Source organism: Tachypleus tridentatus, chromosome 6, assembly GCF_004210375.1.
Source record: "Tachypleus tridentatus isolate NWPU-2018 chromosome 6, ASM421037v1, whole genome shotgun sequence".
Lineage (NCBI taxonomy): Eukaryota > Metazoa > Arthropoda > Merostomata > Xiphosura > Limulidae > Tachypleus > Tachypleus tridentatus.
In genome coordinates, this window is record NC_134830.1 from 149,044,835 (window position 1) to 149,064,230 (window position 19,396).

The window sequence follows — 19,396 nt, forward strand, 5'->3', positions numbered from 1 at the left end:
GCGTGCCTGAAGCACTCTCTCAAAATGTCATTAATGTTCAAATGGGACGATTCTTCAGCAAAAAAACTCAAGAAAGGCTTACTTTCCAGCAAGCCTACGAGAATAATTATCTCTTAAGACCACTGACATTAAAAGGTGCACACGAACACGAGTTGTTGGATAACACTGGAAAAGTGACCAATCCAATAAATAAACAAAGACTGACGATTCTTGAAGCAGTTGCTAACGGAATTCTAAACATAGACGTTAAGTCAGTCACTGATCCAAAGACCGAGGAATTGGTGACTTTACCAGAGGCTTTCGAGAGAGGTCTTATTACACCGGATGGAGAGTTCGTGGACGTTACTGGAGAAGCTATCAGCTTGGTGGAGGCTGTTGATAAAGGTCATATTAAGTCCGTTTGCCACAAGATGATATTCGACGTAGAAGGATTCGTGAATCCTGTAACAGGAGATAGCGTAAGTTTCAATACAGCAGTGAGTAAGGATTATATTGATGTGAGAAAAGGAACATTCAAAGATCTCACAAGTGGGGAAACTATGACCTTTGAGGAAGCAACTACCAAGAAATTTGTACAGCCACAAATAAGTGAAATGATGAACAGAAAAGTTGGGATAGTAGATGAAAAAGGAAAAGAACTGACAGTTGTTGAAGCTGTATTTGAAGGCTTATTAGATTGCAAGACAGGACTTGTAAGAGAACCAAAAACAAAGAGACTAGTTCCACTAAAAGAGGCATTACAGAAAAACATAATAACACTGGAAGGAGCAGGTGTTCTTAAAGGTTTACTCAATATTACAGTAACTATGGCAACAGTTACCAAGACATTAACACATTATGTAACTGTAACAAGTCAGCGTGTGACTTCAGACATTAGAATCACCTTTGAAGATGCATTGAAAAATGGATTAATTGATGAGACACGTGGAACTTTTAAAGAACCAAAGACTGGAGAAATTATGCCTTTGGAAGAAGCCTTCAACAGGGGAATATTAGAGTTACCATCTGAAAGAGTAACTGAAACATCAGAAGAAATTTCAGCATATCCCACAGAGACATTTACGAAGACGATTCGGAGGACGATTATAACCCACACGGAGGAGCCCTCACCATCTCCTGAAGGAGAATCACCTACAAAGGAAACTCCAAAAGTGGAAAGTTTAAGTCCTGAGAAGACTTCATTCGTCACGTCATTTGAATACAAACCTAAAGAAGAAGAACCTGAGTTGACCAGAGGTCGTGAACCTTTGAAACCAAAAGTATCGGCAGAAGAGCCAGATACCCGACCTTCTGTGGTTGCATTCCAATTAGGTAAACCCGAAACACAAAAGATACCGGAAGAATTCGCTTCTCCAACCGAGCAAGTAACCATATCCACAAGAATGTTGGAAGAAACTGATGATGAAAGAAGTAGAGACTACATAACAACAGTTAAAGGAATTGTCAATCCTAAAACAAGAGAGCTGCTAACAATGGCTGAAGCTATAAGATTAGGCATCTTGAATATCGAAAGTGCCCAATACACTGACGTGAGAAGTGGAAAGCTCATGAACCTTCGAGATGCAGTTTCCAAGGGACTTATTGATGACGACTTTGTGAATCGTGTCACTGAGTCATGTGGTATTATTGACTTGAAGACAGGAGTAGAGTTAACGTTGATTGAGGCCATTCAAAAGGGCTTATTTGATCCTGATAAGGGACACTTCCTTGATCCGAAGAACGGGAGGCCCATTACTTTTGCCGAGGCTGTGAGAATGGGTGTCATCACAGAAGATGGAGTGCGTACGTTGATTGAAAGAAAAATTTATAAAATATTCAGGTTGACCATCGTAGAAGCTATAAAGAAGGGATTATTAAACCCACATACAGGACAGTTTCTAGACCCAAAGACCAATCAGTGTATGACTTTGAAAGAGGCTTTCGAGAAAGAGTTTCTGGTTCACATGCCTGTGTGGAGTGAAGGAGGTTTACCATTGACAGATGCTATAGATAGAGGTATGGTAAACGACGAAGGCGGACAGATAGTGGACGAGGATTCTGGAGAAAAGTTCAACATTGAGCAGGCTGTTCTGAGAAGTGTTATACGAAACAATGTTAGTGAAGTGGTTAACACTGAATCTGGTGAAATTCTGTGCGTGCCTGAAGCACTCTCTCAAAATGTCATTAATGTTCAAATGGGACGATTCTTCAGCAAAAAAACTCAAGAAAGGCTTACTTTCCAGCAAGCCTACGAGAATAATTATCTCTTAAGACCACTGACATTAAAAGGTGCACACGAACACGAGTTGTTGGATAACACTGGAAAAGTGACCAATCCAATAAATAAACAAAGACTGACGATTCTTGAAGCAGTTGCTAACGGAATTCTAAACATAGACGTTAAGTCAGTCACTGATCCAAAGACCGAGGAATTGGTGACTTTACCAGAGGCTTTCGAGAGAGGTCTTATTACACCGGATGGAGAGTTCGTGGACGTTACTGGAGAAGCTATCAGCTTGGTGGAGGCTGTTGATAAAGGTCATATTAAGTCCGTTTGCCACAAGATGATATTCGACGTAGAAGGATTCGTGAATCCTGTAACAGGAGATAGCGTAAGTTTCAATACAGCAGTGAGTAAGGATTATATTGATGTGAGAAAAGGAACATTCAAAGATCTCACAAGTGGGGAAACTATGACCTTTGAGGAAGCAACTACCAAGAAATTTGTACAGCCACAAATAAGTGAAATGATGAACAGAAAAGTTGGGATAGTAGATGAAAAAGGAAAAGAACTGACAGTTGTTGAAGCTGTATTTGAAGGCTTATTAGATTGCAAGACAGGACTTGTAAGAGAACCAAAAACAAAGAGACTAGTTCCACTAAAAGAGGCATTACAGAAAAACATAATAACACTGGAAGGAGCAGGTGTTCTTAAAGGTTTACTCAATATTACAGTAACTATGGCAACAGTTACCAAGACATTAACACATTATGTAACTGTAACAAGTCAGCGTGTGACTTCAGACATTAGAATCACCTTTGAAGATGCATTGAAAAATGGATTAATTGATGAGACACGTGGAACTTTTAAAGAACCAAAGACTGGAGAAATTATGCCTTTGGAAGAAGCCTTCAACAGGGGAATATTAGAGTTACCATCTGAAAGAGTAACTGAAACATCAGAAGAAATTTCAGCATATCCCACAGAGACATTTACGAAGACGATTCGGAGGACGATTATAACCCACACGGAGGAGCCCTCACCATCTCCTGAAGGAGAATCACCTACAAAGGAAACTCCAAAAGTGGAAAGTTTAAGTCCTGAGAAGACTTCATTCGTCACGTCATTTGAATACAAACCTAAAGAAGAAGAACCTGAGTTGACCAGAGGTCGTGAACCTTTGAAACCAAAAGTATCGGCAGAAGAGCCAGATACCCGACCTTCTGTGGTTGCATTCCAATTAGGTAAACCCGAAACACAAAAGATACCGGAAGAATTCGCTTCTCCAACCGAGCAAGTAACCATATCCACAAGAATGTTGGAAGAAACTGATGATGAAAGAAGTAGAGACTACATAACAACAGTTAAAGGAATTGTCAATCCTAAAACAAGAGAGCTGCTAACAATGGCTGAAGCTATAAGATTAGGCATCTTGAATATCGAAAGTGCCCAATACACTGACGTGAGAAGTGGAAAGCTCATGAACCTTCGAGATGCAGTTTCCAAGGGACTTATTGATGACGACTTTGTGAATCGTGTCACTGAGTCATGTGGTATTATTGACTTGAAGACAGGAGTAGAGTTAACGTTGATTGAGGCCATTCAAAAGGGCTTATTTGATCCTGATAAGGGACACTTCCTTGATCCGAAGAACGGGAGGCCCATTACTTTTGCCGAGGCTGTGAGAATGGGTGTCATCACAGAAGATGGAGTGCGTCGTTGATTGAAAGAAAAATTTATAAAATTTCAGGTTGACCATCGTAGAAGCTATAAAGAAGGGATTATTAAACCCACATACAGGACAGTTTCTAGACCCAAAGACCAATCAGTGTATGACTTTGAAAGAGGCTTTCGAGAAAGAGTTTCTGGTTCACATGCCTGTGTGGAGTGAAGGAGGTTTACCATTGACAGATGCTATAGATAGAGGTATGGTAAACGACGAAGGCGGACAGATAGTGGACGAGGATTCTGGAGAAAAGTTCAACATTGAGCAGGCTGTTCTGAGAAGTGTTATACGAAACAATGTTAGTGAAGTGGTTAACACTGAATCTGGTGAAATTCTGTGCGTGCCTGAAGCACTCTCTCAAAATGTCATTAATGTTCAAATGGGACGATTCTTCAGCAAAAAACTCAAGAAAGGCTTACTTTCCAGCAAGCCTACGAGAATAATTATCTCTTAAGACCACTGACATTAAAAGGTGCACACGAACACGAGTTGTTGGATAACACTGGAAAAGTGACCAATCCAATAAATAAACAAAGACTGACGATTCTTGAAGCAGTTGCTAACGGAATTCTAAACATAGACGTTAAGTCAGTCACTGATCCAAAGACCGAGGAATTGGTGACTTTACCAGAGGCTTTCGAGAGAGGTCTTATTACACCGGATGGAGAGTTCGTGGACGTTACTGGAGAAGCTATCAGCTTGGTGGAGGCTGTTGATAAAGGTCATATTAAGTCCGTTTGCCACAAGATGATATTCGACGTAGAAGGATTCGTGAATCCTGTAACAGGAGATAGCGTAAGTTTCAATACAGCAGTGAGTAAGGATTATATTGATGTGAGAAAAGGAACATTCAAAGATCTCACAAGTGGGGAAACTATGACCTTTGAGGAAGCAACTACCAAGAAATTTGTACAGCCACAAATAAGTGAAATGATGAACAGAAAAGTTGGGATAGTAGATGAAAAAGGAAAAGAACTGACAGTTGTTGAAGCTGTATTTGAAGGCTTATTAGATTGCAAGACAGGACTTGTAAGAGAACCAAAACAAAGAGACTAGTTCCACTAAAAGAGGCATTACAGAAAAACATAATAACACTGGAAGGAGCAGGTGTTCTTAAAGGTTTACTCAATATTACAGTAACTATGGCAACAGTTACCAAGACATTAACACATTATGTAACTGTAACAAGTCAGCGTGTGACTTCAGACATTAGAATCACCTTTGAAGATGCATTGAAAAATGGATTAATTGATGAGACACGTGGAACTTTTAAAGAACCAAAGACTGGAGAAATTATGCCTTTGGAAGAAGCCTTCAACAGGGGAATATTAGAGTTACCATCTGAAAGAGTAACTGAAACATCAGAAGAAATTTCAGCATATCCCACAGAGACATTTACGAAGACGATTCGGAGGACGATTATAACCCACACGGAGGAGCCCTCACCATCTCCTGAAGGAGAATCACCTACAAAGGAAACTCCAAAAGTGGAAAGTTTAAGTCCTGAGAAGACTTCATTCGTCACGTCATTTGAATACAAACCTAAAGAAGAAGAACCTGAGTTGACCAGAGGTCGTGAACCTTTGAAACCAAAAGTATCGGCAGAAGAGCCAGATACCCGACCTTCTGTGGTTGCATTCCAATTAGGTAAACCCGAAACACAAAAGATACCGGAAGAATTCGCTTCTCCAACCGAGCAAGTAACCATATCCACAAGAATGTTGGAAGAAACTGATGATGAAAGAAGTAGAGACTACATAACAACAGTTAAAGGAATTGTCAATCCTAAAACAAGAGAGCTGCTAACAATGGCTGAAGCTATAAGATTAGGCATCTTGAATATCGAAAGTGCCCAATACACTGACGTGAGAAGTGGAAAGCTCATGAACCTTCGAGATGCAGTTTCCAAGGGACTTATTGATGACGACTTTGTGAATCGTGTCACTGAGTCATGTGGTATTATTGACTTGAAGACAGGAGTAGAGTTAACGTTGATTGAGGCCATTCAAAAGGGCTTATTTGATCCTGATAAGGGACACTTCCTTGATCCGAAGAACGGGAGGCCCATTACTTTTGCCGAGGCTGTGAGAATGGGTGTCATCACAGAAGATGGAGTGCGTACGTTGATTGAAAGAAAAATTTATAAAATATTCAGGTTGACCATCGTAGAAGCTATAAAGAAGGGATTATTAAACCCACATACAGGACAGTTTCTAGACCCAAAGACCAATCAGTGTATGACTTTGAAAGAGGCTTTCGAGAAAGAGTTTCTGGTTCACATGCCTGTGTGGAGTGAAGGAGGTTTACCATTGACAGATGCTATAGATACAGGTATGGTAAACGACGAAGGCGGACAGATAGTGGACGAGGATTCTGGAGAAAAGTTCAACATTGAGCAGGCTGTTCTGAGAAGTGTTATACGAAACAATGTTAGTGAAGTGGTTAACACTGAATCTGGTGAAATTCTGTGCGTGCCTGAAGCACTCTCTCAAAATGTCATTAATGTTCAAATGGGACGATTCTTCAGCAAAAAACTCAAGAAAGGCTTACTTTCCAGCAAGCCTACGAGAATAATTATCTCTTAAGACCACTGACATTAAAAGGTGCACACGAACACGAGTTGTTGGATAACACTGGAAAAGTGACCAATCCAATAAATAAACAAAGACTGACGATTCTTGAAGCAGTTGCTAACGGAATTCTAAACATAGACGTTAAGTCAGTCACTGATCCAAAGACCGAGGAATTGGTGACTTTACCAGAGGCTTTCGAGAGAGGTCTTATTACACCGGATGGAGAGTTCGTGGACGTTACTGGAGAAGCTATCAGCTTGGTGGAGGCTGTTGATAAAGGTCATATTAAGTCCGTTTGCCACAAGATGATATTCGACGTAGAAGGATTCGTGAATCCTGTAACAGGAGATAGCGTAAGTTTCAATACAGCAGTGAGTAAGGATTATATTGATGTGAGAAAAGGAACATTCAAAGATCTCACAAGTGGGGAAACTATGACCTTTGAGGAAGCAACTACCAAGAAATTTGTACAGCCACAAATAAGTGAAATGATGAACAGAAAAGTTGGGATAGTAGATGAAAAGGAAAAGAACTGACAGTTGTTGAAGCTGTATTTGAAGGCTTATTAGATTGCAAGACAGGACTTGTAAGAGAACCAAAACAAAGAGACTAGTTCCACTAAAAGAGGCATTACAGAAAAACATAATAACACTGGAAGGAGCAGGTGTTCTTAAAGGTTTACTCAATATTACAGTAACTATGGCAACAGTTACCAAGACATTAACACATTATGTAACTGTAACAAGTCAGCGTGTGACTTCAGACATTAGAATCACCTTTGAAGATGCATTGAAAAATGGATTAATTGATGAGACACGTGGAACTTTTAAAGAACCAAAGACTGGAGAAATTATGCCTTTGGAAGAAGCCTTCAACAGGGGAATATTAGAGTTACCATCTGAAAGAGTAACTGAAACATCAGAAGAAATTTCAGCATATCCCACAGAGACATTTACGAAGACGATTCGGAGGACGATTATAACCCACACGGAGGAGCCCTCACCATCTCCTGAAGGAGAATCACCTACAAAGGAAACTCCAAAAGTGGAAAGTTTAAGTCCTGAGAAGACTTCATTCGTCACGTCATTTGAATACAAACCTAAAGAAGAAGAACCTGAGTTGACCAGAGGTCGTGAACCTTTGAAACCAAAAGTATCGGCAGAAGAGCCAGATACCCGACCTTCTGTGGTTGCATTCCAATTAGGTAAACCCGAAACACAAAAGATACCGGAAGAATTCGCTTCTCCAACCGAGCAAGTAACCATATCCACAAGAATGTTGGAAGAAACTGATGATGAAAGAAGTAGAGACTACATAACAACAGTTAAAGGAATTGTCAATCCTAAAACAAGAGAGCTGCTAACAATGGCTGAAGCTATAAGATTAGGCATCTTGAATATCGAAAGTGCCCAATACACTGACGTGAGAAGTGGAAAGCTCATGAACCTTCGAGATGCAGTTTCCAAGGGACTTATTGATGACGACTTTGTGAATCGTGTCACTGAGTCATGTGGTATTATTGACTTGAAGACAGGAGTAGAGTTAACGTTGATTGAGGCCATTCAAAAGGGCTTATTTGATCCTGATAAGGGACACTTCCTTGATCCGAAGAACGGGAGGCCCATTACTTTTGCCGAGGCTGTGAGAATGGGTGTCATCACAGAAGATGGAGTGCGTACGTTGATTGAAAGAAAAATTTATAAAATATTCAGGTTGACCATCGTAGAAGCTATAAAGAAGGGATTATTAAACCCACATACAGGACAGTTTCTAGACCCAAAGACCAATCAGTGTATGACTTTGAAAGAGGCTTTCGAGAAAGAGTTTCTGGTTCACATGCCTGTGTGGAGTGAAGGAGGTTTACCATTGACAGATGCTATAGATACAGGTATGGTAAACGACGAAGGCGGACAGATAGTGGACGAGGATTCTGGAGAAAAGTTCAACATTGAGCAGGCTGTTCTGAGAAGTGTTATACGAAACAATGTTAGTGAAGTGGTTAACACTGAATCTGGTGAAATTCTGTGCGTGCCTGAAGCACTCTCTCAAAATGTCATTAATGTTCAAATGGGACGATTCTTCAGCAAAAAACTCAAGAAAGGCTTACTTTCCAGCAAGCCTACGAGAATAATTATCTCTTAAGACCACTGACATTAAAAGGTGCACACGAACACGAGTTGTTGGATAACACTGGAAAAGTGACCAATCCAATAAATAAACAAAGACTGACGATTCTTGAAGCAGTTGCTAACGGAATTCTAAACATAGACGTTAAGTCAGTCACTGATCCAAAGACCGAGGAATTGGTGACTTTACCAGAGGCTTTCGAGAGAGGTCTTATTACACCGGATGGAGAGTTCGTGGACGTTACTGGAGAAGCTATCAGCTTGGTGGAGGCTGTTGATAAAGGTCATATTAAGTCCGTTTGCCACAAGATGATATTCGACGTAGAAGGATTCGTGAATCCTGTAACAGGAGATAGCGTAAGTTTCAATACAGCAGTGAGTAAGGATTATATTGATGTGAGAAAAGGAACATTCAAAGATCTCACAAGTGGGGAAACTATGACCTTTGAGGAAGCAACTACCAAGAAATTTGTACAGCCACAAATAAGTGAAATGATGAACAGAAAAGTTGGGATAGTAGATGAAAAAGGAAAAGAACTGACAGTTGTTGAAGCTGTATTTGAAGGCTTATTAGATTGCAAGACAGGACTTGTAAGAGAACCAAAACAAAGAGACTAGTTCCACTAAAAGAGGCATTACAGAAAAACATAATAACACTGGAAGGAGCAGGTGTTCTTAAAGGTTTACTCAATATTACAGTAACTATGGCAACAGTTACCAAGACATTAACACATTATGTAACTGTAACAAGTCAGCGTGTGACTTCAGACATTAGAATCACCTTTGAAGATGCATTGAAAAATGGATTAATTGATGAGACACGTGGAACTTTTAAAGAACCAAAGACTGGAGAAATTATGCCTTTGGAAGAAGCCTTCAACAGGGGAATATTAGAGTTACCATCTGAAAGAGTAACTGAAACATCAGAAGAAATTTCAGCATATCCCACAGAGACATTTACGAAGACGATTCGGAGGACGATTATAACCCACACGGAGGAGCCCTCACCATCTCCTGAAGGAGAATCACCTACAAAGGAAACTCCAAAAGTGGAAAGTTTAAGTCCTGAGAAGACTTCATTCGTCACGTCATTTGAATACAAACCTAAAGAAGAAGAACCTGAGTTGACCAGAGGTCGTGAACCTTTGAAACCAAAAGTATCGGCAGAAGAGCCAGATACCCGACCTTCTGTGGTTGCATTCCAATTAGGTAAACCCGAAACACAAAAGATACCGGAAGAATTCGCTTCTCCAACCGAGCAAGTAACCATATCCACAAGAATGTTGGAAGAAACTGATGATGAAAGAAGTAGAGACTACATAACAACAGTTAAAGGAATTGTCAATCCTAAAACAAGAGAGCTGCTAACAATGGCTGAAGCTATAAGATTAGGCATCTTGAATATCGAAAGTGCCCAATACACTGACGTGAGAAGTGGAAAGCTCATGAACCTTCGAGATGCAGTTTCCAAGGGACTTATTGATGACGACTTTGTGAATCGTGTCACTGAGTCATGTGGTATTATTGACTTGAAGACAGGAGTAGAGTTAACGTTGATTGAGGCCATTCAAAAGGGCTTATTTGATCCTGATAAGGGACACTTCCTTGATCCGAAGAACGGGAGGCCCATTACTTTTGCCGAGGCTGTGAGAATGGGTGTCATCACAGAAGATGGAGTGCGTACGTTGATTGAAAGAAAAATTTATAAAATATTCAGGTTGACCATCGTAGAAGCTATAAAGAAGGGATTATTAAACCCACATACAGGACAGTTTCTAGACCCAAAGACCAATCAGTGTATGACTTTGAAAGAGGCTTTCGAGAAAGAGTTTCTGGTTCACATGCCTGTGTGGAGTGAAGGAGGTTTACCATTGACAGATGCTATAGATACAGGTATGGTAAACGACGAAGGCGGACAGATAGTGGACGAGGATTCTGGAGAAAAGTTCAACATTGAGCAGGCTGTTCTGAGAAGTGTTATACGAAACAATGTTAGTGAAGTGGTTAACACTGAATCTGGTGAAATTCTGTGCGTGCCTGAAGCACTCTCTCAAAATGTCATTAATGTTCAAATGGGACGATTCTTCAGCAAAAAAACTCAAGAAAGGCTTACTTTCCAGCAAGCCTACGAGAATAATTATCTCTTAAGACCACTGACATTAAAAGGTGCACACGAACACGAGTTGTTGGATAACACTGGAAAAGTGACCAATCCAATAAATAAACAAAGACTGACGATTCTTGAAGCAGTTGCTAACGGAATTCTAAACATAGACGTTAAGTCAGTCACTGATCCAAAGACCGAGGAATTGGTGACTTTACCAGAGGCTTTCGAGAGAGGTCTTATTACACGGATGGAGAGTTCGTGGACGTTACTGGAGAAGCTATCAGCTTGGTGGAGGCTGTTGATAAAGGTCATATTAAGTCCGTTTGCCACAAGATGATATTCGACGTAGAAGGATTCGTGAATCCTGTAACAGGAGATAGCGTAAGTTTCAATACAGCAGTGAGTAAGGATTATATTGATGTGAGAAAAGGAACATTCAAAGATCTCACAAGTGGGGAAACTATGACCTTTGAGGAAGCAACTACCAAGAAATTTGTACAGCCACAAATAAGTGAAATGATGAACAGAAAAGTTGGGATAGTAGATGAAAAAGGAAAAGAACTGACAGTTGTTGAAGCTGTATTTGAAGGCTTATTAGATTGCAAGACAGGACTTGTAAGAGAACCAAAACAAAGAGACTAGTTCCACTAAAAGAGGCATTACAGAAAAACATAATAACACTGGAAGGAGCAGGTGTTCTTAAAGGTTTACTCAATATTACAGTAACTATGGCAACAGTTACCAAGACATTAACACATTATGTAACTGTAACAAGTCAGCGTGTGACTTCAGACATTAGAATCACCTTTGAAGATGCATTGAAAAATGGATTAATTGATGAGACACGTGGAACTTTTAAAGAACCAAAGACTGGAGAAATTATGCCTTTGGAAGAAGCCTTCAACAGGGGAATATTAGAGTTACCATCTGAAAGAGTAACTGAAACATCAGAAGAAATTTCAGCATATCCCACAGAGACATTTACGAAGACGATTCGGAGGACGATTATAACCCACACGGAGGAGCCCTCACCATCTCCTGAAGGAGAATCACCTACAAAGGAAACTCCAAAAGTGGAAAGTTTAAGTCCTGAGAAGACTTCATTCGTCACGTCATTTGAATACAAACCTAAAGAAGAAGAACCTGAGTTGACCAGAGGTCGTGAACCTTTGAAACCAAAAGTATCGGCAGAAGAGCCAGATACCCGACCTTCTGTGGTTGCATTCCAATTAGGTAAACCCGAAACACAAAAGATACCGGAAGAATTCGCTTCTCCAACCGAGCAAGTAACCATATCCACAAGAATGTTGGAAGAAACTGATGATGAAAGAAGTAGAGACTACATAACAACAGTTAAAGGAATTGTCAATCCTAAAACAAGAGAGCTGCTAACAATGGCTGAAGCTATAAGATTAGGCATCTTGAATATCGAAAGTGCCCAATACACTGACGTGAGAAGTGGAAAGCTCATGAACCTTCGAGATGCAGTTTCCAAGGGACTTATTGATGACGACTTTGTGAATCGTGTCACTGAGTCATGTGGTATTATTGACTTGAAGACAGGAGTAGAGTTAACGTTGATTGAGGCCATTCAAAAGGGCTTATTTGATCCTGATAAGGGACACTTCCTTGATCCGAAGAACGGGAGGCCCATTACTTTTGCCGAGGCTGTGAGAATGGGTGTCATCACAGAAGATGGAGTGCGACGTTGATTGAAAGAAAAATTTATAAAATTTTCAGGTTGACCATCGTAGAAGCTATAAAGAAGGGATTATTAAACCCACATACAGGACAGTTTCTAGACCCAAAGACCAATCAGTGTATGACTTTGAAAGAGGCTTTCGAGAAAGAGTTTCTGGTTCACATGCCTGTGTGGAGTGAAGGAGGTTTACCATTGACAGATGCTATAGATACAGGTATGGTAAACGACGAAGGCGGACAGATAGTGGACGAGGATTCTGGAGAAAAGTTCAACATTGAGCAGGCTGTTCTGAGAAGTGTTATACGAAACAATGTTAGTGAAGTGGTTAACACTGAATCTGGTGAAATTCTGTGCGTGCCTGAAGCACTCTCTCAAAATGTCATTAATGTTCAAATGGGACGATTCTTCAGCAAAAAAACTCAAGAAAGGCTTACTTTCCAGCAAGCCTACGAGAATAATTATCTCTTAAGACCACTGACATTAAAAGGTGCACACGAACACGAGTTGTTGGATAACACTGGAAAAGTGACCAATCCAATAAATAAACAAAGACTGACGATTCTTGAAGCAGTTGCTAACGGAATTCTAAACATAGACGTTAAGTCAGTCACTGATCCAAAGACCGAGGAATTGGTGACTTTACCAGAGGCTTTCGAGAGAGGTCTTATTACACCGGATGGAGAGTTCGTGGACGTTACTGGAGAAGCTATCAGTCTGGTGGAGGCTGTTGATAAAGGTCATATTAAGTCCGTTTGCCACAAGATGATATTCGACGTAGAAGGATTCGTGAATCCTGTAACAGGAGATAGCGTAAGTTTCAATACAGCAGTGAGTAAGGATTATATTGATGTGAGAAAAGGAACATTCAAAGATCTCACAAGTGGGGAAACTATGACCTTTGAGGAAGCAACTACCAAGAAATTTGTACAGCCACAAATAAGTGAAATGATGAACAGAAAAGTTGGGATAGTAGATGAAAAAGGAAAAGAACTGACAGTTGTTGAAGCTGTATTTGAAGGCTTATTAGATTGCAAGACAGGACTTGTAAGAGAACCAAAAACAAAGAGACTAGTTCCACTAAAAGAGGCATTACAGAAAAACATAATAACACTGGAAGGAGCAGGTGTTCTTAAAGGTTTACTCAATATTACAGTAACTATGGCAACAGTTACCAAGACATTAACACATTATGTAACTGTAACAAGTCAGCGTGTGACTTCAGACATTAGAATCACCTTTGAAGATGCATTGAAAAATGGATTAATTGATGAGACACGTGGAACTTTTAAAGAACCAAAGACTGGAGAAATTATGCCTTTGGAAGAAGCCTTCAACAGGGGAATATTAGAGTTACCATCTGAAAGAGTAACTGAAACATCAGAAGAAATTTCAGCATATCCCACAGAGACATTTACGAAGACGATTCGGAGGACGATTATAACCCACACGGAGGAGCCCTCACCATCTCCTGAAGGAGAATCACCTACAAAGGAAACTCCAAAAGTGGAAAGTTTAAGTCCTGAGAAGACTTCATTCGTCACGTCATTTGAATACAAACCTAAAGAAGAAGAACCTGAGTTGACCAGAGGTCGTGAACCTTTGAAACCAAAAGTATCGGCAGAAGAGCCAGATACCCGACCTTCTGTGGTTGCATTCCAATTAGGTAAACCCGAAACACAAAAGATACCGGAAGAATTCGCTTCTCCAACCGAGCAAGTAACCATATCCACAAGAATGTTGGAAGAAACTGATGATGAAAGAAGTAGAGACTACATAACAACAGTTAAAGGAATTGTCAATCCTAAAACAAGAGAGCTGCTAACAATGGCTGAAGCTATAAGATTAGGCATCTTGAATATCGAAAGTGCCCAATACACTGACGTGAGAAGTGGAAAGCTCATGAACCTTCGAGATGCAGTTTCCAAGGGACTTATTGATGACGACTTTGTGAATCGTGTCACTGAGTCATGTGGTATTATTGACTTGAAGACAGGAGTAGAGTTAACGTTGATTGAGGCCATTCAAAAGGGCTTATTTGATCCTGATAAGGGACACTTCCTTGATCCGAAGAACGGGAGGCCCATTACTTTTGCCGAGGCTGTGAGAATGGGTGTCATCACAGAAGATGGAGTGCGTACGTTGATTGAAAGAAAAATTTATAAAATTTTCAGGTTGACCATCGTAGAAGCTATAAAGAAGGGATTATTAAACCCACATACAGGACAGTTTCTAGACCCAAAGACCAATCAGTGTATGACTTTGAAAGAGGCTTTCGAGAAAGAGTTTCTGGTTCACATGCCTGTGTGGAGTGAAGGAGGTTTACCATTGACAGATGCTATAGATACAGGTATGGTAAACGACGAAGGCGGACAGATAGTGGACGAGGATTCTGGAGAAAAGTTCAACATTGAGCAGGCTGTTCTGAGAAGTGTTATACGAAACAATGTTAGTGAAGTGGTTAACACTGAATCTGGTGAAATTCTGTGCGTGCCTGAAGCACTCTCTCAAAATGTCATTAATGTTCAAATGGGACGATTCTTCAGCAAAAAACTCAAGAAAGGCTTACTTTCCAGCAAGCCTACGAGAATAATTATCTCTTAAGACCACTGACATTAAAAGGTGCACACGAACACGAGTTGTTGGATAACACTGGAAAAGTGACCAATCCAATAAATAAACAAAGACTGACGATTCTTGAAGCAGTTGCTAACGGAATTCTAAACATAGACGTTAAGTCAGTCACTGATCCAAAGACCGAGGAATTGGTGACTTTACCAGAGGCTTTCGAGAGGGTCTTATTACACCGGATGGAGAGTTCGTGGACGTTACTGGAGAAGCTATCAGCTTGGTGGAGGCTGTTGATAAAGGTCATATTAAGTCCGTTTGCCACAAGATGATATTCGACGTAGAAGGATTCGTGAATCCTGTAACAGGAGATAGCGTAAGTTTCAATACAGCAGTGAGTAAGGATTATATTGATGTGAGAAAAGGAACATTCAAAGATCTCACAAGTGGGGAAACTATGACCTTTGAGGAAGCAACTACCAAGAAATTTGTACAGCCACAAATAAGTGAAATGATGAACAGAAAAGTTGGGATAGTAGATGAAAAAGGAAAAGAACTGACAGTTGTTGAAGCTGTATTTGAAGGCTTATTAGATTGCAAGACAGGACTTGTAAGAGAACCAAAAACAAAGAGACTAGTTCCACTAAAAGAGGCATTACAGAAAAACATAATAACACTGGAAGGAGCAGGTGTTCTTAAAGGTTTACTCAATATTACAGTAACTATGGCAACAGTTACCAAGACATTAACACATTATGTAACTGTAACAAGTCAGCGTGTGACTTCAGACATTAGAATCACCTTTGAAGATGCATTGAAAAATGGATTAATTGATGAGACACGTGGAACTTTTAAAGAACCAAAGACTGGAGAAATTATGCCTTTGGAAGAAGCCTTCAACAGGGGAATATTAGAGTTACCATCTGAAAGAGTAACTGAAACATCAGAAGAAATTTCAGCATATCCCACAGAGACATTTACGAAGACGATTCGGAGGACGATTATAACCCACACGGAGGAGCCCTCACCATCTCCTGAAGGAGAATCACCTACAAAGGAAACTCCAAAAGTGGAAAGTTTAAGTCCTGAGAAGACTTCATTCGTCACGTCATTTGAATACAAACCTAAAGAAGAAGAACCTGAGTTGACCAGAGGTCGTGAACCTTTGAAACCAAAAGTATCGGCAGAAGAGCCAGATACCCGACCTTCTGTGGTTGCATTCCAATTAGGTAAACCCGAAACACAAAAGATACCGGAAGAATTCGCTTCTCCAACCGAGCAAGTAACCATATCCACAAGAATGTTGGAAGAAACTGATGATGAAAGAAGTAGAGACTACATAACAACAGTTAAAGGAATTGTCAATCCTAAAACAAGAGAGCTGCTAACAATGGCTGAAGCTATAAGATTAGGCATCTTGAATATCGAAAGTACCCAATACACTGACGTGAGAAGTGGAAAGCTCATGAACCTTCCAGATGCAGTTTCCAAGGGACTTATTGATGACGACTTTGTGAATCGTGTCACTGAGTCATGTGGTATTATTGACTTGAAGACAGGAGTAGAGTTAACGTTGATTGAGGCCATTCAAAAGGGCTTATTTGATCCTGATAAGGGACACTTCCTTGATCCGAAGAACGGGAGGCCCATTACTTTTGCCGAGGCTGTGAGAATGGGTGTCATCACAGAAGATGGAGTGCGTACGTTGATTGAAAGAAAAATTTATAAAATTTCCAGGTTGACCATCGTAGAAGCTATAAAGAAGGGATTATTAAACCCACATACAGGACAGTTTCTAGACCCAAAGACCAATCAGTGTATGACTTTGAAAGAGGCTTTCGAGAAAGAGTTTCTGGTTCACATGCCTGTGTGGAGTGAAGGAGGTTTACCATTGACAGATGCTATAGATACAGGTATGGTAAACGACGAAGGCGGACAGATAGTGGACGAGGATTCTGGAGAAAAGTTCAACATTGAGCAGGCTGTTCTGAGAAGTGTTATACGAAACAATGTTAGTGAAGTGGTTAACACTGAATCTGGTGAAATTCTGTGCGTGCCTGAAGCACTCTCTCAAAATGTCATTAATGTTCAAATGGGACGATTCTTCAGCAAAAAAACTCAAGAAAGGCTTACTTTCCAGCAAGCCTACGAGAATAATTATCTCTTAAGACCACTGACATTAAAAGGTGCACACGAACACGAGTTGTTGGATAACACTGGAAAAGTGACCAATCCAATAAATAAACAAAGACTGACGATTCTTGAAGCAGTTGCTAACGGAATTCTAAACATAGACGTTAAGTCAGTCACTGATCCAAAGACCGAGGAATTGGTGACTTTACCAGAGGCTTTCGAGAGAGGTCTTATTACACGGATGGAGAGTTCGTGGACGTTACTGGAGAAGCTATCAGTCTGGTGGAGGCTGTTGATAAAGGTCATATTAAGTCCGTTTGCCACAAGATGATATTCGACGTAGAAGGATTCGTGAATCCTGTAACAGGAGATAGCGTAAGTTTCAATACAGCAGTGAGTAAGGATTATATTGATGTGAGAAAAGGAACATTCAAAGATCTCACAAGTGGGGAAACTATGACCTTTGAGGAAGCAACTACCAAGAAATTTGTACAGCCACAAATAAGTGAAATGATGAACAGAAAAGTTGGGATAGTAGATGAAAAAGGAAAAGAACTGACAGTTGTTGAAGCTGTATTTGAAGGCTTATTAGATTGCAAGACAGGACTTGTAAGAGAACCAAAACAAAGAGACTAGTTCCACTAAAAGAGGCATTACAGAAAAACATAATAACACTGGAAGGAGCAGGTGTTCTTAAAGGTTTACTCAATATTACAGTAACTATGGCAACAGTTACCAAGACATTAACACATTATGTAACTGTAACAAGTCAGCGTGTGACTTCAGACATTAGAATCACCTTTGAAGATGCATTGAAAAATGGATTAATTGATGAGACACGTGGAACTTTTAAAGAACCAAAGACTGGAGAAATTATGCCTTTGGAAGAAGCCTTCAACAGGGGAATATTAGAGTTACCATCTGAAAGAGTAACTGAAACATCAGAAGAAATTTCAGCATATCCCACAGAGACATTTACGAAGACGATTCGGAGGACGATTATAACCCACACGGAGGAGCCCTCACCATCTCCTGAAGGAGAATCACCTACAAAGGAAACTCCAAAAGTGGAAAGTTTAAGTCCTGAGAAGACTTCATTCGTCACGTCATTTGAATACAAACCTAAAGAAGAAGAACCTGAGTTGACCAGAGGTCGTGAACCTTTGAAACCAAAAGTATCGGCAGAAGAGCCAGATACCCGACCTTCTGTGGTTGCATTCCAATTAGGTAAACCCGAAACACAAAAGATACCGGAAGAATTCGCTTCTCCAACCGAGCAAGTAACCATATCCACAAGAATGTTGGAAGAAACTGATGATGAAAGAAGTAGAGACTACATAACAACAGTTAAAGGAATTGTCAATCCTAAAACAAGAGAGCTGCTAACAATGGCTGAAGCTATAAGATTAGGCATCTTGAATATCGAAAGTGCCCAATACACTGACGTGAGAAGTGGAAAGCTCATGAACCTTCCAGATGCAGTTTCCAAGGGACTTATTGATGACGACTTTGTGAATCGTGTCACTGAGTCATGTGGTATTATTGACTTGAAGACAGGAGTAGAGTTAACGTTGATTGAGGCCATTCAAAAGGGCTTATTTGATCCTGATAAGGGACACTTCCTTGATCCAAAGAACGGGAGGCCCATTACTTTTGCCGAGGCTGTGAGAATGGGTGTCATCACAGAAGATGGAGTGCGTCGTTGATTGAAAGAAAAATTTATAAAATTTTCAGGTTGACCATCGTAGAAGCTATAAAGAAGGGATTATTAAACCCACATACAGGACAGTTTCTAGACCCAAAGACCAATCAGTGTATGACTTTGAAAGAGGCTTTCGAGAAAGAGTTTCTGGTTCACATGCCTGTGTGGAGTGAAGGAGGTTTACCATTGACAGATGCTATAGATACAGGTATGGTAAACGACGAAGGCGGACAGATAGTGGACGAGGATTCTGGAGAAAAGTTCAACATTGAGCAGGCTGTTCTGAGAAGTGTTATACGAAACAATGTTAGTGAAGTGGTTAACACTGAATCTGGTGAAATTCTGTGCGTACCTGAAGCACTCTCTCAAAATGTCATTAATGTTCAAATGGGACGATTCTTCAGCAAAAAAAACTCAAGAAAGGCTTACTTTCCAGCAAGCCTACGAGAATAATTATCTCTTAAGACCACTGACATTAAAAGGTGCACACGAACACGAGTTGTTGGATAACACTGGAAAAGTGACCAATCCAATAAATAAACAAAGACTGACGATTCTTGAA

General features: G+C 40.3%; 1 protein-coding gene across 1 annotated transcript; it reads left to right on the forward strand.

Moving 5' to 3' along the window:
* The first annotated feature begins 17,854 nt into the window (after positions 1–17,854).
* LOC143251770 (uncharacterized) lies at positions 17,855–18,838 on the forward strand. The gene has a single exon (XM_076503013.1). It carries the CDS (start codon positions 17,855–17,857, stop codon positions 18,836–18,838), a length of 984 nt encoding a protein of 327 aa, XP_076359128.1.
* Positions 18,839–19,396: the final 558 nt, after the last annotated feature.

What these genes read in the sequence shown, in the direction of transcription:
- LOC143251770 (XM_076503013.1), top strand. Translation starts at nt 17,855, where the DNA reads ATGGCAACAGTTACCAAGACATTAACACATTATGTAACTGTAACAAGT.